The sequence below is a fragment of the Mesoplodon bidens genome (genome assembly GCF_964165515.1).
Source record: "Mesoplodon bidens genome assembly, chromosome: 16".
In the NCBI taxonomy this organism is placed as follows: domain Eukaryota; kingdom Metazoa; phylum Chordata; class Mammalia; order Artiodactyla; family Ziphiidae; genus Mesoplodon; species Mesoplodon bidens.
In genome coordinates, this window is record NC_138173.1 from 3864439 (window position 1) to 3890727 (window position 26289).

Here is a 26289-nt window from a genome sequence, read left to right on the forward strand (position 1 = left end):
GAATCTCTCATTTCAGACATGGGAATCTAAAGCGCAAGAAGGAGAGGTGATGGAGGTTGATGCCCATGGAAGATTCATAAAAGAATCTACCACCTCGGGAAAAACAAAACAAAACAAAACAAAAACCAGGTGGCAGAGAGCAGTCACGTGGGGCAGGTTGGGCGCTCCCACCCCCGCCCCGCCTCGGAACCGCCCTTCGGTGCTGCCCGTCGTCGACGAGCCCAACCGGCGCTCTCCGCTCCGCTCTGCGGCCCCGGCGTCCGCGGCACCCATGCGCTGAGAGGCCGGCGGGAGCGCGCCCCCCCAGGAAAGCCGGAGACGGGCTCGGAGCGCGGCCGCGAGCGCCCCGGCGCGGGTCGGGGCCCCGGGACCGCGGAGACCCGCAGGGACGCGGCCTAGGGGACCGAGCCCCTGGCCCCGGCCAGGATGCACAACGCGTCGTCCTGGGGCCCGGAGCGCGCCAACACGTCGTGTCCCGCGCCCGCGCTCGGCTGCCCCAACGCGTCCGGCCCGCTGCCGCCGCTGCCGCCGCCTCTGGCCGTGGCCGTGCCCGTCGTGTACGCGGTGATCTGCGCCGTGGGGCTGGCGGGCAACTCGGCCGTGCTGTTCGTGCTGCTGCGGGCGCCCCGCATGAAGACCGTCACCAACCTGTTTATCCTCAACCTGGCCGTGGCCGACGAGCTTTCCACGCTCGTGCTGCCCATCAACATCGCCGACTTCCTGCTCCGGCGCTGGCCCTTCGGGGAGCTCATGTGCAAGCTCATCGTGGCCATCGACCAGTACAACACCTTCTCCAGCCTCTACTTCCTCACGGTCATGAGCGCCGACCGCTACCTGGTGGTGCTGGCCACGGCCGAGTCGCGCCGCGTGGCCGGCCGCACGTACGGCGCCGCGCGCGCCGTGAGCCTGGCCGTGTGGGGGGTCGTGACGCTGGTCGTGCTGCCCTTCGCCGTCTTCGCCCGGCTGGACGACGAGCAGGGCCGGCGCCAGTGCGTGCTGGTCTTCCCGCAGCCCGAGGCCTTCTGGTGGCGCGCGAGCCGCCTCTACACGCTGGTGCTCGGCTTCGCCATCCCCGTGTCCACCATCTGCGTCCTGTACACCACGCTGCTGTGCCGGCTGCGCGCCATACGCCTCGACAACCACGCCAGGGCCCTGGAGCGCGCCAAGAAGCGGGTGACCGTGCTGGTGGTGGCGATCCTGGCCGTGTGCCTCCTCTGCTGGACGCCCTACCACCTGAGCACCGTGGTGGCGCTCACCACCGACCTCCCGCAGACGCCGGTGGTCGTCGCCGTCTCCTACGTCATCACCAGCCTGAGCTACGCCAACAGCTGCCTCAACCCCTTCCTCTACGCCTTCCTGGACGACAGCTTCCGAAGGAGCCTCCGCCAGCTGCTGGCGTGTCGCGCCGCCGCCGCCTGAGCCGGCGCGCCGGGAACCAGCGGCCCGGCGCTCAGGGTAGTCCCTGAGCCGCAGCTTCGCCCCCCGCCCACCATCTTCCTAGAGATGCAGGTTCTCGGGCCCCTGCCCAGGCCCCGCGGACTCGGACGCGCTTCGGCTGCGCCCGCCCTTTCAGTGTGCCAAGCCCTCCGGGTGGTGCGGAGGCGCGCAGGACATGGGGACCGGCCGAGGCGGCGGAGAGCGCATGGACCTCTCCCTCTCCCTAAGGCCCGAGGGCGCTGAGGCGACCCCCGAGCTTGACAAGGAGGGGAGGAAGGGGAGAAAAGGGGGCAGTACTGCAGGGACCCTCTTCCGGTCCCCCCTGCCTCCCGCCCCAGCCGCCCGCAGCCCGGCTCTTCGTGGAGCCCTCGGCGCTCCCACGCCGCGGAGGTGCGAGGGGAGAGATGCTAAGGCCGCCCGGGCCTTTGACGGGGGAGACAGACAGCTCGGGTGGCGGGTCAGGAGTGAGTGAGTGTGTGTGAGTGTGTGTGTGTGTGTGTGTGTGTGTGTGTGTGTGTGTGTGTGTGTGTGTGTGTACGCGCGCGTCTATGCGTGCGCGCGTCTAGCAGAGGCCGGGGCTTTGGATGCAGGAGGATGGAAGTTGGCTGTGATGCCTACACAGCAGTGATAGGAACGGTGACAACCCCCTCCCTGTCCCAGCCTCTTCTTTCTTTGCCTTTCCGCTTTCCCACCCACGCTGTCCCTGCGGGGACCCGGCCACCGGGCTCGGGAAGGGCCTGGAGCCGGATCCCCGGCCGGGTTGCGGCGCCCCCTGGCGGAGCCAGCTGCGGGCGCCAAGCATCCAAAAACAGCGCTGGGTGTGCAGGTGAGCGCACCTGCGAAACCGCTCTTTCCACTCTTTCCGTGGCTCGGTTACTTGTCGTCGCTTCTCTCTCCAGAGGGCTCCACTCCCCCCGACACACACCAGCGCCCCTGTGCCCCCGTCGACCTAGTACAGCTTGGAGCAGTTCGTTGCAATCCTTAGTGTGCATTTTTCTTTTGAAGACCGAGAACTTTATGTGTGCCCTGATCTCACACGTTTTGGGGGAATTAATGAGATGAGGAGATGCGTATCCATCCCTCCGTTCCCTTTTTCCTCATATTCCTCATCCTCTTCGCCTCAGGGGACCCAGGGAGCTGAAATGACCGACGCCCTCATGACAACCTCTCCTGGTTCCCTTTCCACAGGGAACTGTGGATTATTTGTACTTTATTTCTTCATCCCAGATGGCAACTGGGAGATGTCTGGTCTCACAAGGGAGACCAGACAGCACCCTATATTTTACCTCTACTTCTGGGAGACAAAAGTGGATTAAGAGAGAGGACTGACATTGGCTTTGCCCAGCCATCTGCAGTTTACACTTCAGACCAGAGGGCAGAGCTTTAACCAGACTACTTTAACCAGTCATTAATGAGTGTTTTAAAAGATTTTTTTTTCCCTTTGGGATGAATTCCAAACAGGAATGAAAATTTCTAAAAGTATTTGTTTCCCAGGGTCAGTGTTATGTATGATAAAAATTATGAGTGTTGCTGGCAGAATTTGTTTACTTAGTTTGATGGGCATTCACCACATTCTCAATTACTTAGCTTCAAAATACTTCTAACAAAATAAATGAAAAGGAAAAACTCTCCCTTGGGTTTTTCCCAAGGAAGAAGCTAACTCCCTTGCTGATTTTCATGAATAAGAATTGCTTCCTTAGCTCTCAGAGTAATTAGGAACAATGCAATAATTCATAGCTATCAGTTTAGAAAATGTAAATTTAGAAACCTACCTTGGGTGACAAATAATAGTAAACTTTTCAAAACATGGTTTTCCATCTCCAATGCATTTTGAATGATGTACATCATGGCATTTGAACAGTTCTCTGCTGGTGGGCTTCAGAGGCCTCTTGGAATTCATTTTAGTATCTTCAAATTTCTTAAAAACATTCTATTGGTTTTCTTTATGACTCACAAAATTATTTTGTGAATCCTCAGTATATTTTCAAAATTAAAAATTTAAGCTTAGAGTAACTACCACATTCTCTAAGGTAATGGACAGAGAGTAAAGTGGATATTTGGCTGCAAACACAGACAAGTGTGATAATCTGGATTTGAAACCTCATCTGCCTTTGTAAACTCAGTGGCTGTACTTTGACATCTTCTGGAAACAGATCGGGGGAGAGCCGTGTGATCCACCTGTCCACAGCATCATCCCTCCCACAGATCAGCCTGGCTGTCTTGGAATCTACCAAGAAGACTGCTGGAAAAACACAGGACTGACATGGCTGCCTTGTCCACACAGCAAGGCGTGGATTGGCATCCTAGTGTGCGTGTGTGATTAAATGGAACCCAGTACTTCAGTCTCCTCCTGGCTTTCTAAATTATTGGATAGACTGTTGTATCATTACTTCTAGGTTGTTGCCTTCTTATGAGCATGTAGAAACCCAGATTGTAAGTCTCAGACTTCTTTCTTATGACTTGGGTACTAGGTAGAATAAATATGCCGACAGCCATGCTAAAGTAGAATTTACTTACATCATTGCATTGCAAAGCTTTTAACTCTGTGTTTGATTTTTGCAGTCTTCCTGTAAACTGTGTTGTTTGGTTATACCACTGCTGATATTTTAAAATGTCCATTTGGTTTTACTTAACTTAGTAGAGTTATATAATGTATGTGCTTAGGCGTTCTCTTGAGAAATGCAGAAACCCTGCTAGTCCATTGCACAGAAGCTCTGTTTAAAATAAAAGCTGAAACAGTCTGTGTGAAGAGTGAATATTCTATTTCCTGAGAACATGGGCTCCATAATTCAGTCACCTTAGTATTTATGCATCTTTAATTTTATTTTATTATAAATTTATTCATTTTATTTATTTATTTTTGGCTGCGTTGGGTTGCTGCGTGAGGGCTTTCTCTAGTTGTGGCGAGGGGGGGCTACTCTTCGTTGTGGTGTGCGGGCTTCTAATTTCGGTGGCTTCTCTTGTCACAAAACACGGGCTGTAAGTGCGCGGTCTTCAGTAGTTGTGGCACGCGGGCTCAGTAGTTGTGGCTCGCGGGCTCTAGAGCGCAGGCTCAGTAGTTGTGGCACACGGGCTTAGTTGCTCCACGGCATGTGGGATCTTCCCGGACCAGGGCTCGAACCCATGTCCTCTGCATTGGCAGGTGAATTCTTAACCACTGCACCACCAGGGAAGTCCCAATGCATCATTAGTTTTAAAAGTACTGACTTCAGGGAAAACTTGTCTAATGGATAAGCAATGCATAAATAGAAGTACTTGATAGGATAAGGTTAAGAATGAAATCCCCCCCCCTTATTCTGGTTGATTGTGAAAATGATGTCAAACTGCTGATTAGCACAAAAACCCTAGTACATACGCTGGACGGAAAAAAGATAATAAACTTTTTATCGTATTCATTTCTTGAAATTTTGAGCAGCTTGTGTGGAGAGTGAGAAGGGAAGAGAAATTGCTTAAGTTGCCAGCACACACATTACTATTTCAGCTAACAGAATGCACAGATGTGGTACGCACGTGTGCGAGGTAGAGAATCTCACCAAAAAGGCCCTCGACTTCCAGAAAACTCTCCTTTCCTCAGCAGCATGCTGGGAAAACAACAGCAAACAATGTTCCTCCTAGATGGCCATGATCTCCGCTTATCCAACTAAGGAAGACATCAAAGAATGCTTCCCTTAATGCTCTTTTACTAGGATGACTTCGGGTCTGGCACTTCGGTTCCCATTTTATATACAAAGTGAGATACAGGAAGTGGGTTGTTTTGGTGAGGACCACAGAGACCAATCAGAGCCCATCTGGTTCCTATTCTAGGAATTGTCTCATCGCAGCAGAGATGAAATTGGTTGCAATGTATAATTTGAAATTATTAGACCATAGAAAACATGGATCAAGCAAGATATACCTACTAGTACTCCATCACGTGGTACAAAGGGAAGACAAGTTTTTTTGTTTTTTGTTTTTTTTTGCGGTATGCGGGCCTCCCACTGTTGTGGCCTCTCCCATTGCGGAGCACAGGCTCCGGACGCGCAGGCTCAGCGGCCATGGCCCACGGGCCCAGCCGCTCCGCGGCATACGGGATCCTCCCGGACCGGGGCACGAACCCAAATCCCCCGCATCGGCAGGCGGACTCTCAACCACTGCGCCACCAGGGAGGCCCGGAAGACAAGTTTTAATAATAAAACTTGAATCCTAACTCAGAGTCTTCAAAGTGTATGGTGTTGTTAAAGTTTATATGAGAATAAAATTTCCTTGACCAGAGCTGGCTACACGTAGTGTCAACTGCAAATGCACCAGGTACGTTGTAATCTGCATGCTTTGTGTGTAAGGATCTGTGGCCCAGGTGCGCCCTTAAAGTAGAACAGAATGTTAATGGCACTTCTATTTATACAGAACAGAGTTTTGCAATGGATGATACTGTCCTTAAAATTAGGGCAAGGTACATTTATTTGTACCATATCTCACAAGGTTACACAAAGACATCATATCACATCAATGAAATGAGAAAACAAAAAAGATGGGGAAAGGGAGGGAAAGTTAAAATGGCATCTCTGAGAAACGTCAGCGTGGATGAGCTGCATGTCTCCCACCAGCCAGAACAGGATTCCTCTTTTGGGAAATCCCTCCTGGCAGGAACAGAGGTTGCCAGGTTTACACGTCAATGGTTTAATTCGTTGCTCTTAGACGTTATGATTATGAGATTTTGGGGGAGGGGCGCTGTTGGCACTTCTGGACGCTAGTTGTGTTCAAAGGGTCTCTTCACTCATTCTGTTTTCAGACTTTACTCCATCTCCCTGTTTTTGTTCCCACACTTGGTTCCTGTCTTCTCCTGCCTGGTTCCCTGCGTCCAGCACACACCTGGGCCCAGTTTCTCCAGAGCAAGAACTTCTGCCCCCCATGGGGTGGGGAGGCGAGTCACCCAGCTGCGGGGGTCAGATGTGGCGTCCCAGCTCTCCTTGTCCGCTTCCAGCCCCTGTGTGGGACCCTGCAGCTGCCCGGCTCCCAGGGGCTTGGGGCCTCTCGGGGGCTTTGGAGGCAGATCAGCTGGGATGGAGCCCGCGTCGCCCCCGTTGCCACTTGTTCCGTCTGCTGCCTGGAACCTGTCCTTTCCAACCTGCTGACGTCTTGTCTCTGCCGCCCTTGATCCAGCTCTCTTTGTGCATTTAAAAATGACTCCCCTACTGTCGTAACAGGGACTTAAGAGAAAATAACAAGAATATGTATGAGCGCCATCACCTTAAACTGCACTCTATGTGTGTATACATATGTGTCCTATGGGTATGTATATACACACACACGTGTGTGTGTGTGTGTGTGTGTGTATAACAGGTTGATGAAATTTTAGTAAACCTGCTTCCTGAGAGGAACTCAGTAAGAAATCAGTTCCTTGGAAGAAGCTTAGTGTATAAAAGTAGATATGTCATCCAAACGTCATAGAACGCCTGGAATGAAAAGCCATCGAAAATCCTAGTTTTCTCTGACAAGCATTCTGGTATCTGGAGATAGCTCCATGCAGTCTGTCGAGAAAGCAGAACCCACTTGAAGCAGAGCTGAATCTCTGTGTAATCCAGCACCACCCACGTGCTGGACACGTTTATGAATTTTATTTGTTATTCTCAGTGGGAGGAGCCACATAGATAAAATAAACCAACTTGTTTAAAGCATTTGTAAGGAGAGGACTTGCCTGTCCCCTTGAGGATGATTTATGCAGAACATCAGGCTTTGCAGTGGCAGCTGTACTAGCTTTTTTTTTTTTAATCAGAAAACTTCAAGCAAAATTATCGATTTTTTTAACTTGCTGGGTTCCTATCTTCCTATAGGTCTCCTAATTATAATTTTTAATGACAATATTCTATAGAGAGTGAAAATATAATAGTCTTTGCCATTCCTCTATTGCTGTTCCTTTACTATTCTTCTTCTTTTTTTTTTTTTTTTTTGCAGTACACGGGCCTCTCACTGTTGTGGCCTCTCCCGTGGCAGAGCACAGGCTCCGGACGCGCAGGCTCAGCGGCCATGGCTCACGGGCCCAGCCGCTCCACGGCATGTGGGATCTTCCCGGACTGGGGCACGAACCCGTGTCCCCTGCATCGGCAGGCGGACTCTCAACCACTGCGCCACCAGGGAAGCCCTACTATTCTTATTTAAAATACTTTTTTATTACTATATGGCATTTTCATGTTCGTGTATGTTTTATCTTCTTTTATCATTTCCTTAGGGTGTGGCTAGGAGTGGAATTATTTTCTGACCTCACATCCAAGCCTCTAAGCCGCACACCTTCCCTCCTCTGTCCCGTCACGTGGAGGATCGCGTCCCACATGCTGCTGATGCCTTCCTTCCACCTTCGCAAAGGCTGTTCCCTTCATTCCTGAATTCGCGACATTCACCTTATACTTACAGTGTTTATGGCATTCAATCGCTCTGCAATGATGAAAAAAAGAGCTGCCATAAACTCTTCTTTGCAGAGAATGACAGCTAATAAATGCAGAAGAAATGACAGAATTAGAAAAAAATCACCATTTTAACAGTTAGAATATGAACCACTTAGTAATAATTGACTCAAGCAAGGTTTATCAATAGATAACAAAATTATCAGGTGGAAGATTTATTGGGAACAAGGATATTTGTGTGATGCCAAAATATCACTCCAAAGATTACTTGCTAATTTCAAGGATAGAAGATATACATGTATAAAGGAGGAATCTGGTGGTATTATCAAGGAAGCAAATTTAGCATGACTAATGACAGGACAACCTGACATTAAGTGCTGTGTGATACTGTGCACTGTAACTTATACATACATGTACGCATATACACATACTGTGCACTCTAACATATATACACACATGTATGTATACATACATACTGTGTACTATAATGCATACACACATAATGTACACTAGAACATATACATACATGTGGGCATACACATATACTGTGCACTCTAACATATATACATGTATGCATACACACATACTGTATACAGCATCACTGTGGCATGTTTAACTGTAATTTAATCAGACATTTGACTAACTTCTGGTTAACAGAGGAAGACCAAGAAAGAACCCAAGAAAATATTTGAAGAGATTATAGTAGAAAACTTCCCTAACATGGGAAAGAAAATAGCCACCCAAGTCCAGGAAGCACAGAGAGTCCCAGGCAGGATAAACCCAAGGAGAAACACACCAAAACACATAGTAATCAAATTGACAGATTAAAGACAAAAAAAATTTTTTGAAAGCAACAAGGGAAAAACGACAAATAACATACAAGGGAAATCCCATAAGGTTAACAGCTGATTTCACAGCAGAAACTCTACAAGCCAGAAGGGAGTGGCATGATATACTTCAAGTGGTGAAAGGGAAGAACCTACAACCAAGATTACTCCAGCTGGCAAGGATCTCATTCAGATTCGATGGAGAAATCAAAAGCTTTACAGACAAGCAAAAGCTAAGAGAATTCAGCACCACCAAACCAGCTTTACAACAAATGCTAAAGGAACTTCTCTAAGTGGGAAACACAAGAGAAGGAAAGGACCTACAAAAACAAACCCATAACAATTCAGAAAATGGTCACAGGAACATACATATTGATAATTACCTTAAACGTGAATGGACTAAATGCTCCAACCAAAAGACACAGGCTCGCTGAATGGATACAAAAACAAGACCCATATATACGCTGTCTACAGGAGACAATGACCAGATTTCCTGTCCAGGAAACATTTCCTCCGATCTTCAGACTTGTTTGTCTAACTGCTCCCCACCATCTGTACTCAGATGCCTCAGAGCAGCCTTATGTGAACAAGCCCCAGGAGAACATTTGTGCTTCACCCAAACCTCTGCACCCCCCCCCAATCGACACCTCGCCCCTTCTGGAGGTTTGTTCTCAGTTTCCTTCCCTTTTCCTGCATCTGTGTCCAGTTTATCAGCTTTGGTTCTGCCTTTAAAGTAGATCTTGAATAAGGACTCAGGGCTCTGTGCTTGCCCCCTGTCTCTCTCCCTCTCCTTTTCCCTCTTCCTCTCTCCCTCCTTCCTGAAGTCACCCTAGCACAAGTCACCAACCTTTCCTGAAACACCCTGTGACCAATGTCCTGACTTCACTCTGACTTCTCTCTGATTCACCTTCCATCCACGTAGCAGCAAGACTGATTCTATGAAAAGGTAAATTGTTCCATTCGCTGCCCTGAATATGCCTCTTAGGTAGATTTTCATCACAGTTTGGATGAAATCCAGATTCCTTGCTGTGTTCCAGGGGACCGCATGGTTCCACTCTGCTCACCCAGCCCTGCAGCACTGCCCTCTCCCCCCAGCCCTGCAGCGCTGCCCTCACCCCCCAGCCCTTCTCTGTGCGGTGCCTTTGCACCTGCTCTTTGCTCACCAGCGATGTCAGCCAGCTCTCACCTGGCCAATTCCTTCTCGTCCTCAGACTTTGTCCCCTCAGAAGATCTTGCCCTACTACTTACTACTTACTGCTGTTCTCTATTTTGACTCCCTGTTTGTTTCTGTTAGTTTCTAGGTATTTTATTTCTTTATTTCCCTGACTTTTGTCTGCCATCCCCACTGGAATGAGAGCACCCTGGGAGCAGGCTTGTGCTTCCCAGTTACCTGAATCTGTGATACACGTAAGATGGAATCTGTCACATAATGGGGTTAAATTAAACAAACGAGGCCATGAGACTGGGATGGCTCTGGTACCTTAGCATCCTAAGGAAGCAAACCCAAACATAAGCCTGTAAATGCCTCAAGGTTTTGAAATCAAACCCTAAAGACAAACAATCACAGCTAACCTTTCCCAATAAGGTAACCTCTTATACAACCAAACAAGTAACTTCCTTGCTTTGTTTCCGTGTCTTTTCTATAAAAGTCTTTACCCAGCTCCTGTGGGTGGGAGGCTCTTAACCACTCCTGGTTTGGCATTGCCTGATTCTAGTGGATTTTTTCTTAAATAAACTCTTAAATTTTTTAATATGCCTCTATTTATCTTTAACAGCAGGTACTCAATGAATGTTTTTGAATGGAGGGATAAATGACTAAGTATCTTTAAATCCAGGCAGTTAGGGTTGGGGGAGCTTCACTGTGTCTTTTATCATTCATACCAATTTTCATATCAATCGTTTAGAGTTTTGGTAAATTTTCTTTGAAATTTTGAGTCCTGAAAACAATTTAAATTCAGAGTAGATGAAAGTCTATTTTTGAGAAAAGCCACCAGAGGGAGCACTGAGATAATTTTTGTAAGAAAAAAAAATGAATTATTCAAGTCCATTGGATCTTTTATATAAGAAATTTCACCAGGTTTCTTTCAGAACAGAAAATTTTCTTATAACTATGTAACTATGTCTGATACAGTAAATCAAAAATTACAAAGTTCAACCCCCAACATTAAAAATGTTGATAGTCGTAGAGTTATTCTTAGATATCCACAATGAAGATAACTCTGGCTTGAAAAATTCAAGTAATTATGTTAATCCTCTGTATATTTTGGAGTTTGAGAATACGTTTGGATACAATTACTAGGGAATTTAAATTTTAATTCTATGCTTATGTCTACAGGATTTAAGCATCAGGATTTTTATTTAACAATAGCTATACTTGGATATTATTTTTATGTTATCTCAAACATTTGGATTTTTCCAAATACAATCAATTTAAACATAACCTTCTTAGTTCTGCTATGTGAATGTTGATTAACCTGATAATTAACCATAAGATAGATTAGCCTATTAGTAATTAATAAGTGATAACTAAGTGAGTAACATTTGTCTCCATATATCTCCTTTTATGGATGGCAATTTTTCTGATAAGCCTGAAGTCGGCAGTTCAGAGTTGATGCAATGATTCCATGATGCTGTGAATGTCCCGGGGTCCTTTAAACCCTTCCCTGCACCATTCCTAGTGTATGCTGTTGTCTTACCACTTCATCGTCACAGGTGGCTGCCCCAATGCCATCCTCTTTTCTTTCTTCCTTTCAGGACGAAAGAAAAGAGAAAGAGGAAGAAGTCGCACCTGTACTGAGAAAGCAACAATTTCCCTGGAGATCCCCGAAGGATCTGCACTTACATACACATCGCTGACATTACATATGGTTCACTCTTGGTGGTGTACCTTTTATGGGTTTGGACAAACATGTAATGACATGCTTCCACCATTACAGAATCCTACTGAGTAGCTTCATCCCCACCCCCGCCATGTTCCCGGTGGTCTACCTACTCGTCCCCTAGTCCCCCAAACACTGGCAACCACTGATCTTTCTACTGTCTCCATAGTTTTGCCTTTTTAGAATGTCCTATAGGTAAAATCACACAGCTTCTTTTATACCAGCTTCTTTCAGTTAGTAATGTGCATTTAAGTTTCCTCCATGGCCGTGCCACATGGCTTGCGGGATCTTAATTCCCTGATCAGAGAGTGAACCCTGGTTCCAACAGTGAAACTGCCGAGTTCTAAACACTGGACCAACACGATTTCCCCCGAAAGCTGATTTCTTTTTGTGCTGAATGATATTCCAGTGCCTAGATGTACCATAGTTTGTTAATCCATTCACCTACTGAAGTGTCAACATCTTGGTTGCTTCCAGGCTTTAGCAATTATGAATAAAAATGCTGTAAATATCTGTGTGCAGGTTTTTGTGTGGGTAAACGTTTTCAACTCATTTGGGTAAATACTAGGAACGTGAGAAAAATCTAAATGAGAAATTCTTCTCCCGTTAAGCAAAGAACTGAAATTTATCTCATTTGAAATTGCTATGCATTCATGTAAAGGGAATGACAGACAAAAACATGGAGTGTGAATGTTAAGAAAACTCTTTAAGAAGAAAAGTAAAATGTAATGGAAATGCTCTTTCATAAAAGTAAAACCCCTTTGTAATACTTCAACATTATTTCCTGTTTATTTAGGTTTCATAAAACCTTTATTTGTGAGACTATGAATTTTATGGAAAGGGCATATTTATTCAGTAATAGCAAAGATAAATGGCTTTTAAAAAAGATTATAGGCCTTAAATATTATTAAATTTCATATCTTCAGCAGAAGCTTCCTGGATTTCCTTCTCTATGAAAACTTTGTACATGTTCACTAGATGGCACATAGAGGCCAGCAATACAGAGAGAGACCAGTAGAAATGCAGAGAGACCAGTACTTTAACAGATGCTGGGAAGGCTTAAGCGTTATCAAGAAGGTTCCTCAAAAAGAATCTCAAAGAAAACTCTGAATTGAAAGTATTAGGATCTAGAAAGATTAGAAAATCTTGCTAGGTGTGCACCTTACATGCACATTTGGGCTGAATGTGATTTCTGAACTGATATCTCTCTCCTTTTAAAAATCTAAGATATACTGGTCCATATTGTGAAATTTAAGATGATATTAGTATATAAACGGAACGTCTAATAATCAATTTCCAAATCTTGTTAGGGGTTATAATTCAAAGTATTACAATGATCAATTTTTATTTGAAAAATAAAAAGGTTTTATATTATAACATGAAAATAATGGTCCTTTACAAGACCTGGGTGATTATTCACATTTTTTTTTTTTTTTGGCTGAGCCTTGCAGCATGCGGAATCTTAGTTCCCCACCAGGGATGGAACCTGTGCCCCCTGCATTGGGAACGTGGAGTCTTAACCACTGGACCACCAGGGAAGTCCCTCTTGTCTTCTTTTCCAGTTAAGGGATAAATAAAGGAGATAAGCTGGTAATGGGTTGCAATTTTGGGTTTAGTTATGGTGGGCTTGATGAATGTAGAAAACAAACAGCAATAAAATCAAGTCACAGTACCAAACTAAATGATACTTATAATGACATCCCCTTACAAACCCTCTCATGACCCCCAAATTGAGTTCAGTGTCCTTCCAATATACGCTTGCACCCTCTTATCTGTACTCAGCACATCATAGCGCTTGCATCTTCTATTAACAGTTCATTCACCTCCTGCACTTGACTTGCAGCTCCTTGAAGGCAGGAGCTGTGTCTTATCAATCACCATCCTTGTATGTAGGAGACACTCTGTGGGTTTTAGGGATGTGGATTCTGCTCCCCCCCACACACATACACATGTTCGTTTGTGTTTCAGCTCCACCACTTACCAAGTAAAATTTTGGACAACTTACTTAGGCTTTATAAGTCTGGGGTTAATAATGAATAAAATCAGTGAAGATCACAATAGTAGCTCTTCCATAGAGTTTTGCAAATGAGATAACAGAGGTGAAGCACAGTATCTGGAACACAGGAGGATCTGAATGACTTGGCTGTACAGCTGAAACCAACACACCATTGTAAATCAACTGTACTCGGATATAAAATAAAGCTTTAAAAAGTTACCTATTACTATTATTGTTATTAAGAAACATTTGTTGAATGAATGAACCTTGATTAAATTCTCTGAAACCAATACTTATCATTTTGGGTTATTGATATTGCTGTGATGTGGACACTTCTCATCCTTTGATGCACAGGATTAGGAACATGGTAAAATAAGTTAGTTGAATATGTAAAAAACCCAGACACACAATCTCTATAAATAAAGTCAGAAAACTTACCTGAAACTTGGGAATAAATGAAAGATCACTGGCTACTCTTTCAGTGCAGTGCTGGACTTGATTTTATCGTCTGGACAATTTTCCTCTGCAGAAGCAAAGATTAGCTTGTAGATTTTTCCTGGTAGAGACACAAGTAATTTCTGTTCATTCAGTTAACTCAGAGATTGTGGTCTATGATTTCATTGGACTGAAACCAGTTTTATATGTAATGTAGCAATCTTATTCTAACATTTTCTTATCCAATAACCTATATACACATAAGTGCTCAAGTGCTTTGGACTTGACTTACCATCTTATTGGCTCCTTCATTGATTACTATTTTGAAAGAATCTTTCACACATTTTCATTTTATATCTGCACCAGGGTAATGATTTTATATTTTTGAAAATTATACTCTAATGCAGTGCAGTTTAGCAATATTTTAGTAAGCTGTGAATCTCAAGTCTGACAGTTAAGGAGTCAAGAAATTTCCCCATGAATCTGAGCCGGGTTGTATATCTAGGACTCTAATCTGTAGCATCTATATAACCATTTGATTTTCTTTGATGACATACTTAACAATTGGAAGTTAAATATGAAGATATGACATGTTAAACATTTGTTGACACTTGAACAACCCTGATGACATAAGTGTTTTTTTGTTTAATTCTCATGGAAGGAGGTTTAGGAGAAAAAAGCAACAACGGTAACAAACCCACAAGGTTGTTACAACTCCTTTGCCCTAGCAATGAAGCAATCATTGCTTCTTTGTTTCATTTAGCTCACAGTACTGATGTTGGAAACTGTATATTTGGAAACAGCATCTGTAGATGCCTTTGCTTTTGGTCCCAATTATAATCCTCTGTCCAGATATATAAGATAGTAACCAAGCTAAAGTCTAGATTTGGTTTAATGTTGGCAAAGGAAAATTTCCCTTTTAAAGAGAACAGTTTTGGAACGGCTCCATAAAGCAAGCTCAGAGTCAAAAGGCTCTTATCAAAAATAGTCAGTCACTAAATGCAAAGGAATAAGAGATCTAGGCTCTAGATTTTCCTGAAACATTCCTGATGGGTAAAGAACTTCTTGGCAAGATGAACACAGGATTTTTTTTCCACCAGAACCCAAACATTTTAGCATTTACCACACACAAAAACAATTTTGATTATCTGTATGTACTCGTATTATATATTTTATTCATCAGAACATTCTGGCAGACCAGAAAACAGATTTCTGGCATAAGACAAAAGCGTTTTGGTTAGCATTATATACACATATACAGTAGTGTTTACTATAAATCACTTGAAAAACTTGACACTTTGGCTAAAACAGTGTTTGCCCGAACAATTTTATAATATATTTTTCTATGATTCTAAGGTACTTTAAGTTTCTTAATGTCTCTAGTCTATTACAGATTTGAATATCTGTCATTGCTTTATAGTGCTTATATTGACCTGCTAGTTAATAAAATATACCTGCTACAGTATCTAATAAGCAAGTTTTTACTATATGAAAATGTAAAAATGCATGTTTTTATAGCTGAAGAGACTCTACTTTTTCCCACTTACTTTTTTGTTATTGTTTCCCAAGGGTGAAAGCACATTGCTTTTGCAGTGGTACAAAAGGGCATATGAACATTTCTGATCAAAAGTACTTTAAAGGCATGAAACCAGGCCACAGTCACCCCTGGTGACACAAAGTTCTGAGAGGCGAATTATGAGCTGAAATTTCAGGTCATTTCCCAGAGTAGAAGGATATTTTAGCTAAGAAAGGAAAGCAGAGAACTCATGTGCATTCAACATGCTGACTTCCCCAGCACAGAAGAGCTCTCATCTAGAAAGGAGTTAGATTAGAAATCCTTTTTTTTTTTTTTTTTTAGTTTTATGTAGAGGAAGGCTAACAAATACTGCTCACAAAGGAAAAGATTGTACCTACCCACATCAAGATAGCCAGGGAAGTCTACCATTCAGTCATTCCCATTCATAATAGCAAATATCTAGATATATCCACCATGCAGATGTCTGGCAATCTGTAGGCAAAATATCCAAGGGGCCATCTATTTTGTTAGATTTCTATTTGGATATTTTAATACTGACAATAAGCTTAAATGAGTGAAAAAAGCTGAATGTATGCCTCTCTTAACATATTCATGCATTCAACAAATACGTATCTGAGGTCTTGCTGTGTGCAAGGTCTGAACTTGTATGGAAGATACAGCAGGCAGTGAGACAGGAAGGGTCCCTGTCCGCATGAACCACACGTGGAGTTCATCTTCACTGACTGAACATCTTCTCTGCCTCTCTGCACCAGGCTGTCCCATATAGGAAGAAATATAGGAAAAGTTTCCTGCTTCCAGAGAGCTCATGGTCTCATGGTGGAGATGGCCACGTCCAGTGCAGGTGAAATGCCATGTCACCGAGATAAGTAAGAGGTGCCGTGGGGATGATTAGGAAATAGACCTGTAACCACGTTTTATCTCAATAGCTACTAAAATGCTGTGTCACTCAATCACAAAGAAGCCACTTTATAGCCTCAAGCTGGGTATTTATTATCGATCTGTTGGTTTACAGCACACATCACCATTTGTCTTAGAGATGAGAGTTTACCACTGAGATCCTATGGGGCTTTATATAAATGAATACGGTAAAGAAAATGATAAGAGAAACAAATTCAGAAATAAATGACAATGGATGTGGCTTCTGGCTCAAAAACAAGAGTTTGATGTAAAAACAAACAGGTTCCCTACATTGGAGCCCATCACGCCCCAGGGCCACTGTTGGAGGCTGGGGTTTTACTGTGGTCACCGGCCACCGTTACTGGGGGCCTCACCTTGGAATTGTTTTCCTCTTGCTGTGCTCCGTTTGAGGACAAGAACATGAAAAATTTGAGACATAAACTGCACAACTGTAGAGAACTGTATAAACCCAGGCAAACCTAAAAGATTCAGAGCCAACTGTTGGCTGAGCATCCAGACACCTGCTTTTGTCTTGAGTTATGGCTATGATTGTCTGAGTCTTAAGGAAGTGAGGTCCCTCAGTTGGATGTGCACGGGGCAGAGCCCCGCCCACTTCCCTGCAGGCTGCAGCTGTCAGGACTTACAGGCTGTCCCCTGGGTCCCTCTGACTCATTTCTGATTCCAGCCAGCTCCCCTCTTTGTTCCCACACGTCTCTGTGGACTCGCTGGCCTGAGTTTTATGCTTCTCACTAATTGCATCTATTTCTTCATCCTCTCTCCAGGTCATCACAAATTACCGTTTCCAAACCCCATTTTTATCTCAGGTGCTCATGAAATGATTCTTTTTTTTTTTTTTTTTTTTTGCTGTACACGGGCCTCTCGCTGTTGTGGCCTCTCCCGTTGTGGACGGAGCACAGGCTCCAGACGCACAGACTCAGCGGCCATGGCTCACGGGCCCAGCCGCTCCGCGGCATGTGGGATCTTCCCGGACCTGGGCACGAACCCAGGTCCCCTGCATCGGCAAGCGGACTCTCAACCACTGCGCCACCAGGGAAGCCCGAAATGATTCTTTTTTAAAGATTGAAAGAGCCTCTGTGATCACATCTAACTGAATACAGAACTGGCCTCCCTGTTTATCAGTTTCATTAATGGGGGGAAAAATGGGAGAAAAATCAGTCTTGACAACTGGGGAGCCTCGTTTACACAGAACAGCAAGCTGATTGAATGCTCTGCTTCTGAACTGGATGTTTTGGTCTTGGATAAACAGTACAGACATAAGAAATTAATCATTCTAAAATGTGAACTTTGATTTAAAAAATATTTTAAGAAATGGTCTATATTATTTACAGGATCCAATCTAAAACCTTTATCATGTCATTCAAGATTCACCATAATTTAGTCTCAATTTAATTTATAATTCTTTTTTTTAAAATTAAGGTGAAATTCTCATAACAAAAATGTAACCTAAAAATGAACAATTGGGTGATATTTAGTACATTCACAAAGTTGTGCAAACACCACTTCCATCCAGTTGCAAACATTTTCATCACCCAAAGTAAACTCTGTACCCACTAAGCAGTCTTCCTCCACCCCTCTTCCCCAGCTCCTGGCCACCACCAGTCAGTTTTCTGTCTCTAACGAGTTAACTATTCTGGATATTTCATATAAAGGGAATCATACAATATGTGACTCTTGGGTCACATACAAAGGGAATCATACAATATGTAACATATTTCACTCCATATAATGTTTTCAAGGTTGATCCACATTGTAATATGTATTAGTACTCTATTCCTTTCTATGGCTGAGAAATATTCCGCTGTTCCATGTTGTATTTATGCATTCATGAGTTGATGGACATTTGATTTCTACACTTACTACATTTGGCTATTATGAATAATGCTACTATGAACATTCAGGTACAAGTTTTTATGTGGACATGCTTTCATTTCTCTTGAGTGAAAATGAATGGAGTTACTGGGTCATATGGTGACTCTATATTTAACCTTTTGAGGAATTGTCAGACTCTTCCAAAGTGGTGGTACCATTTTACATCCTAATGGTAGAGTCTAACAGTTCTAATTTATCCACCTTCTCACCAACACTTGTTATTATCTCTTTTTAAAAAATCATAGCCTCCTAGTGGGGATGAAGTGGTATCACATTGCAGTTTTGATTTGTGTTTCCCTAATGACTAATGACATTGAGCCCGATTTCATGTGCTTGTTGGCCGTTTTCACATCTTCTTTGGAGAAATATCTGTTCAAGTCCTTTGCCCACTTTTATGTATGTATGTTTGTACTATTTACACCTAATGTCACTGTCAGGCTCAGTGGTGACGTACATTTTTGAAGTTCTAAAACTCGCATTGAATAATTTACTAAATTTGTGTTTATGTGGGAATTCTGAAACTGAGTAGGAGATTAATAGAAGATTTTCATTGAAAGAAGATGGTCATAGAAATAGAATGCACCATGGATCTAAAAGTGTGCCCATTTTTAAATTGGATCATTTGTCTTTTCGTTGTTGAGTTGTAAACATTGTATATTCTGGATCCTAAACCCTTACCAGGTATATGATGTGCAAAAATGGTTTCCCTTCTGTGGGTTGTCTTTTAATTTTCCTGATCGTGTCCTTTACTGCACAAGAATTTAAAATTTTGATGAAGTACAGTTTATTTCTTTTTTCTTTGTTGCTCATGCTTTTAGTGTTAAGTTTTAAATTTTAAATCAAAGAAAAGATGAAGAGTTAAAAAGCATCTCTCTGGCTCAGTGCTATTTGACTGCCTTCAAAAAACTTACAGGGAAGGGAATGATGAGTTGTGGACAGCACTTCCTCTCACTGTTTACAAGCATGAGGAACAAACAACAGAGGCCTGTTAATGTTTATAAATGATAAAGTTTTCTGAGAACTTGCCACTCATCGGAAAGAGCACTTTTATTTCAAGAGGCTGAGATCTATCTTCAAGGATAGAGTGCAAATTGCTTGTTTATGATCAAAAAGCTCTTTTCTGGAAGTCTGCATTTTATATCTTTTCTTAGAAAATACTGTAGATGTTTTCCCATACCAAATGACAAAATCCTAATTCTAACAGCTACATACTAGAAGAGGGTCTTGTGAAAGATACTAGCACTTATAGGGTACCTCCAGGTTTTAAGTACATGAGAGATCCTTGACGAGGATTGCCCATTTAATTAGAAATAGACTGTCTTATCTACATGATTGCGTTGTTATGACTCTAGTTTAAGGCTTAGCGAGAGTATGTAAAATATGCCTTACGTCTTTCAGTTTGTAGTTGGTAAATGTGGCAGGAGCCATACAATTTCAGTGTGAAATGCCTGCTCCCGTTCAGCCCCACTGATGACGCCCTGGCAGGGGAGTCAAGGATGGAGGACGAGCCCCCTCCTGGCTGCACAGACAGCACTGTGAAAGGATAGGGTGCTGCCCCCAGCTTCCACAGGCACGGGTGTGGTGTGGAAGACCAGCTCCCTGCTCAGCCCTGCGGGAACCACAGGGGTGGAGCAGTTTGGAAGGGGTGCAGTTTTCCTGCTGGTGTTTGCCCGAAGTAGGGTAGGTATTGCCAGAAAGGTTTTCCAGTGTTAGACTGTCCCAGTCCTTTGGCCAGGGGAGCAGGCTTTTCTCAGAGCCTTTTTAGTCTGTTCTGTTGGCAGTTCTGGATCAGAGGCTCTGGAGCACCCTGTCTGGGTGATAAGGAACCCAGGGGACCCACTGCTGTGCTGTTCCTCAATCCAAGGTCCCTGGGCTTCCCTCCTTCTTTCTACCTTCCAGAGTCTTCCTATGCTTGTTTGATTATTATAGCTGGGATTTTTAGTTGGAAAAGGGAGGAACTGGTAGGAATAGGGTCTTTGCCAGAACTAGAAATCCCCTTTTACTTTTACTTTTTTCTTTTTAAAAAAAATTTTCTTTATTTTTATTTCATTTTCTTAAATTTTATTTTACTGAAGTATAGTTGATTTACAATGTCGTGTTAATTTTCTGCTGCACAGCAAAGTGATTCAATTATACATATATTTATATATTCTTTTTCATATTCTTCTCCATTATGGTTTATCACAGGCTATTGACTAGAGTTCTCTGTGCTCTCCAGTAGGACCTGTTGTTTATCCATCTTCTATACACTAGTTTGCCTCTGCTAATCCCAGACTCCCAATCCATCCCTCCCCAACCTCCTTCCCCCTTGGCAACCACAAGTCTGTTTTCCATGTCTGTGGGTCTGTTTCTGTTTCGTAGATAAATTCATTTGTGTCATATTTTAGATTCCGCATATAAGTGATATTCTCTTTCAACCCACATGAACAAGGCTTTTATCCCTCAATCTCCACGAAAAGCACTTTTGCTAAAGTCAATCATGGCTTCGTGGGCTAAAGCCAATGATGGCTTCTCATTCTCATCTCACCTGGTCCGTGAGCAGCCTCTGGCACAGGTGATCACGCCTTTCTGAGACACTCTTGGTTTGGCTGAAGGACACCACTTTCCCTTGATTGTTCTCCTACTGCTCTGACCACTAACTTTTCGAGTCCTTTGCTAAATCCTCCTCATTTCTACAATCTGAAAACACTGACACGTCCAGAGCTCTGTTCTCAGATCTCATCTCTTCTCAAGGCTGTGATTTCTCTTAGCGAAGCTCAGTCCGTCTCATGGCTTTATACGCCGCTGACAGCTAAATGCGTGCTTACGATTTCTAGACGTATATTTGGACTTTGACTCCCTTTAAAATACCAGACTTAATTATGCAATGCTTACCTGACATTTCAGACATGAGATATCTAGTCAACATCTCAACTTTCAACTTTAATGTGGTTTCCTTCACACCTGGTTTTTTCTTGGTAAACGGTGACACTTCATCTCTCCAGCTGCTCAGGCCAAAAAACCTTGGTGTCATCCTTGACTTCTGTTTTTCACGTGTATTCTACATCCAGTTCCTCACAAAGTCTATCACCTCTGTTGATTCTAGCTTCAAAATATACCTACGAGCTGTCATTTTCTCGTCCCCTCCACTGCTACCATCCTGATGACAGCCACCATCACCTCTTCTTGGATGATGACAGTGATTGTGTCATGGTATCTCTGCCTCATCCTTTTTCCCCATCTGAGTCTCACACTGTCAGTTTCTCAATCTGGAAAACCAAGTGTGCAGCAATTAATAAAACACTCTTGTACTACTTCCTCTGTCATTAAATATGTTAGGACTTGTGGCCTTTGCAATTTTTATGTGCTGTGTTTATTTTCCTACTTAAATGATTTCCTACGGTAATCTAACTCTTTCATAGAACAAATTCTTAAAGTTCACTTTAAATTTAAGAAAATCATTCATATTCATACTTTAAGGTTCAGCAACATTGCCCTTCAGTGACAAAGTAAATTTACAACAATTTCAGCGGAATTACCAGAGTTTGGCTGAGGTGGTATGTGGGTTCCCAGTTTGTGTCAGGATGGGATTGTTTTTATGAATTCTCATCCATGGGAGTTTTGAGAAGGAGATGGAAATTCCTTGCAAGGTCAGCCAGTCCATTCTCCCTAGCAGGGCGAAATAGTTTTCTTCCAAATGAGCCTTTCAAATCTTCACCCTGCTGAGGCAATATCCTGGGTCTCAGCAGAGCAGGGATCATTTGGGTTGTAGAAGCTGTCAGTGCTCATGATCCAAAGGCAGCTTAGTGGATGGCGTGTGGACCATTAAAACCCCTAGAGCTGCCCTAGTTGACAAGGACCATTTGTCTGCTTGACGTCAAAATCGTCTAAGTCACTGAGGTTGCCGTTTCTTGTCTTCATGGAGAGACTTTTTCTTTCTAGTTTATCATTCCGTCCATCCAGGTATCTTGCCAATATATTGACAGATTATCTTAGCATTTGCTACTTTTGATTTCTTTTCCCCTAACTTTCCTAATATATCAGTGTTTCCGTTCACTCATGCTGCTTCAAGAAGAAAACCCAATCACCCTCTTTTCTACGGGTATTAAAACTACGTAAAATCACTTGATGCAGTTCCTTTTTCACTGCTGTGACTACAGCTTTTTTGTTGGAAAATATTTTGAAATTCTGTAAAGTCGATTATTTTTTTCTTTTTACTTTGGAAAGTCTATTATTAAAACACCAATTTACTCAACACAGAAAATTAGCGAATATCAACGTTTTTGCCATATTCTTTAGCTTTTTAGAGAAAAAAAATGAAAATTTTTAATAAACCTGAAATTGTCTTGTAATTCCCAAGTCATTCCTTCTCGACTGCATGGAACATTTAAATGAATTAACATGACTCCTTCCAATCTATCCTCTTTTATCTGCCTATCTATCTATCTCCCTTTATCTATCTACCTACCTATCTTTCTATCTATCTACAACAATACTTACCCTAAATTTTCTGTTTCAATTTACTGATCTTTTGGTCTATTTCTGTGCCTATACAGTGTTGTTTTATTACTTAGGATTAAATATATATATATAATTCTCAATGTCAAGTGTGACAGTTTTTTAATTTTTGTTTTTCTTCTTTCGGTTATCTTAGATGTTCTTCGAACTTAATTTCTCCACGAAATTTTAGAATCTGTCAAGTTATGCAGAATTTTTAAAACTTTATTGTGCATGGTACACAATAAACTGTATATATTTAAAGCTTTCCACGTGCCGTCTTTGACACATGTGTAAAGTATTTCTCATTTTCCAGTAATCACATAAAGTTGAAACAATCACCACAATCATGGTAATGAACATACCCATCACCACCAAAAGTCCCAATGCAACTTTTTTTTTTTTTTTTTTTTTTTTCAGTACGCGGGATTCTCACTGCTGTGGCCTCTCCTGTTGCGGAGCACAGGCTCCGGATGCGCAGGCTCAGCGGCCATGGCTCATGGGCTCAGCCGCTCCGCGGCATGTGGGATCCTCCCGGACCGGGGCACGAACCCATGTCCCCTGCATCGGCAGGCGGACTCTCAACCACTGTGCCACCAGGGAAGCCCCAATGCAACTTTTAATGCCTGCTTACCACCCCTCTGCCACCAGGCTCAGTGGGAGTTTGTGGGGAAAAAAGAACCAAGAGCTGAGAAAGCACCCGTGAACAAGATGTGATCCTGCGAGGTGGTGTGCTGTGTCACCTGCATTCATAGTTTGACCACATCTGGGTTATGGTACAGTGAAGCTCTTTCTTCACTGTGTAAGTTTTCCCTTATTCTGAGGTGAGGACCAGGCAACTCCTGACTTGTAACTCTACCTTTGAATGATCCTTCAGTGACAGGTGAATCTGAGGCTGGTATTTTTAACTGCCTCTTTTGGGATTTGGGGTGTGCTCTTTCCCCCCTATTCAGAGGAAGTAGAGAGTGTCTTTATTTTTTTTCCCAGACAAGTAGCTCTCCAGTGTTGACATAAAAAACCCAAATATTCTCATTCTTAGAAACAGCTACGTTTACTACAGCCAGCCTGCATATCCAAGTTCATTTATAACATTGCTTCTATGGGAAAATGCATGTAAAGCTCCATAAAAATCTCAGTAGAGCGGAACTTTGGGAAGAGGAGCTGAGTGTAACTTGGGAACACCTACAGAGACATCATCTACCGATCATGGGGCTCTTTCTCATATGTGTCATTTTCAGTTCACTGTGTTTCACGCATCTTCTCCTATTTGTCTCTGTATTAGTAACTATTTCCCTTTTTGGTTATTAGGAGAATATGGAAGTTTAATTCACTGGAAACCTCTCCTTCTTTCTTCCCTCTCTCCTCCCTGCCTTCCTTCCTGCCCTTCTCTCTCCCTTCTTTCTGTAGAGGAGGAAACAATTGTTTTCTCTATGCTCTTCAGTCCAGACGTTGGGGCCTTGGGCTTCCCTGGTGGCGCAGTGGTTGAAAGTCCACCTGCCGATGCCAGGGACACGGGTTCGTGCCCCGGTCCGGGAAGATCCCACATGCCGCGGAGCGGCTGGGCCCGTGAGCCATGGCCGCTGAGCCTGAGCGTCCGGAGCATGTGCTCTGCAACGGGAGAGGCCACAGCAGTGAGAAGCCCATGCATCGCAACGAAGAGTAGCCCCCACTCGCCACAAGTAGAGAAAACCCGCACACAGCAACGAAGACCCAACACAGCCAGAAATAAAATAAATAAATTTTAAAAAGAAGAATGATAAAAATAATTTAAAAATAAAATTAGAAGAAAACTAATTTGGAAAGGCAAATTTTATTTATTTTATTTTATTTTTTTGGCTGTGCTGCTGTTGCTGAAATATCGGCTCCCCTGGGCATTGAGGCCGAACAGAAATACGGAGACAGGGATTTTGGAGGCAGAGAGAGATGGCTTTGTTTTTCTTCCAGGCAGAAAGGAAGGCACAGCAGGCTAGCGCCTCAAGAACTGTGCCCCCGCCTCCTTGGGAATCAGAGAAGATTTTATATGTGGGGCTCGCAGTACAGGGTATATGATAAGGATTAAAGTAGTGATCCAAAGTCTTGCATTCTTCCTTTCCTTTACATTATTTCAAAACAGTCAGAGGTGGCGTCAGGCCGCCTGGTAATTGGGGTCCGGCAGTCTGGTAGTTGTGTCCTTTGCCTCTGGTTTATCGGCCGATGAACTTGTTTCTGAAATGAAAAACTAGGGGGTGATTTGTTACGAGGGGCGTATAGAATGTAAGTGCTGGACATAATAAGGTTAGGGAGTGAGAGGCAGGGGATGTAACTCTCACAGAGTTAGGGGTGATGGGTATCGAATGTAAATTACATAGTGTCAGGGAGTGAGGTTAGCTTTGTAAAGTACAAATCTAGTTACTACAAATGAGTGACAAAGTAAAACAAGAAGTGATTAACTTTCAGGCCAGGTTATGTTTCTTCTCCAGCCTGTTCGCTGTTCCCTTTGTTTTCCTTTTCTCAGGGGAGGGAAAAATTCATTTTTATTTTTGCTGCAACACCGCACAGCTTGCAGGATCTTAGTTCCCCAACCAGGGATTGAACCCAGGCCTCAGCAGTGAAAGCACCGAGTCCTTACCACTGGGCCGCCAGGGAACAAACTGAGAAATTTTTTAAAAGATAAATCTGGTGAATGGCAGAGCAGAAGTAGAGGGTTGAGTCGTGATGTTTTAACGCACTCGATTGACAGTCAAGGATGTTCTTAGCATTCCTGTTGTCTGCCTCATGACACTCTGGGGACAAGTGATCCTTCAAATTTCTAATTAACAAGAGAAGGTCAATGGAAATTAACTACACTGCATCCATCATTATTGTTTTCAAAGGTGCAAAATGTTGTTGATGTTCTTTTTGTTCCGTGTGTTGCATTTATCGCTTTGCCTCATTTCTTACATCCACTTGAGGCTTATTTTTCCCCAAACCACTAATTCTCCTCCTATAGTGGTGATTTTTATGTTAAGTTTTCAGGAGTATAAATTTTACAGTTACCAAGGGAATGCAGTGTCCTTGTAGATTATAAATGCCTATTATTTTTACTATAATTATCATTATTTTCTGTTTGGCCGCTCAGCGCACCATGTGGGGTCTTAGTTCCCTGACCAGGGACGGAACTCTGCAGTGGAAGCGCAGAGTCTTAACCACTGGACCGCCAGGGAAATCCCTTATAAGTGCCTATTATTTCTGAAGTAAGTAACCTAAACCCCGAGCGTCAGTTGCTTTCCTCCTGAAGGATGAAGGCAAGTGGAATGCTTCTACAAGCTTTCTGCCCACACCCGGGAGGAATCTGGGCTAGTTTCTGGTGGGCTCTTGACTTCCCACAGTTCTGGAACTTGCAAGCAGCTCAGTGACTTGTGGAAATCCTCAACTGAATCTGGTCTTCCTTGTTTACTCTAAAACTGGAATGCCAGACACAAAATGCTGATTTCACTGAAGGAAAGAGACTAAGGAACTCAGATTAATGGCACATGCACACCATAAAGTCCATGGTGTGACTACCACGAGAAGCACATAA

General features: G+C 43.4%; 1 protein-coding gene across 1 annotated transcript; it reads left to right on the top strand.

Annotated features, from left to right (window-relative positions):
* The first annotated feature begins 321 nt into the window (after positions 1-321).
* NPBWR1 (neuropeptides B and W receptor 1) lies at positions 322-4208 on the top strand. The gene has a single exon (XM_081258737.1). The coding sequence runs from the start codon at positions 427-429 to the stop codon at positions 1417-1419; it is 993 nt and encodes a 330-aa protein (XP_081114863.1). The 5' UTR covers positions 322-426; the 3' UTR covers positions 1420-4208.
* The last annotated feature ends 22081 nt before the right edge of the window (positions 4209-26289 follow it).

Excerpts from the sequence above, each read along its gene's own strand:
- NPBWR1 (XM_081258737.1), top strand. The coding sequence starts at position 427 with ATGCACAACGCGTCGTCCTGGGGCCCGGAGCGCGCCAACACGTCGTGT.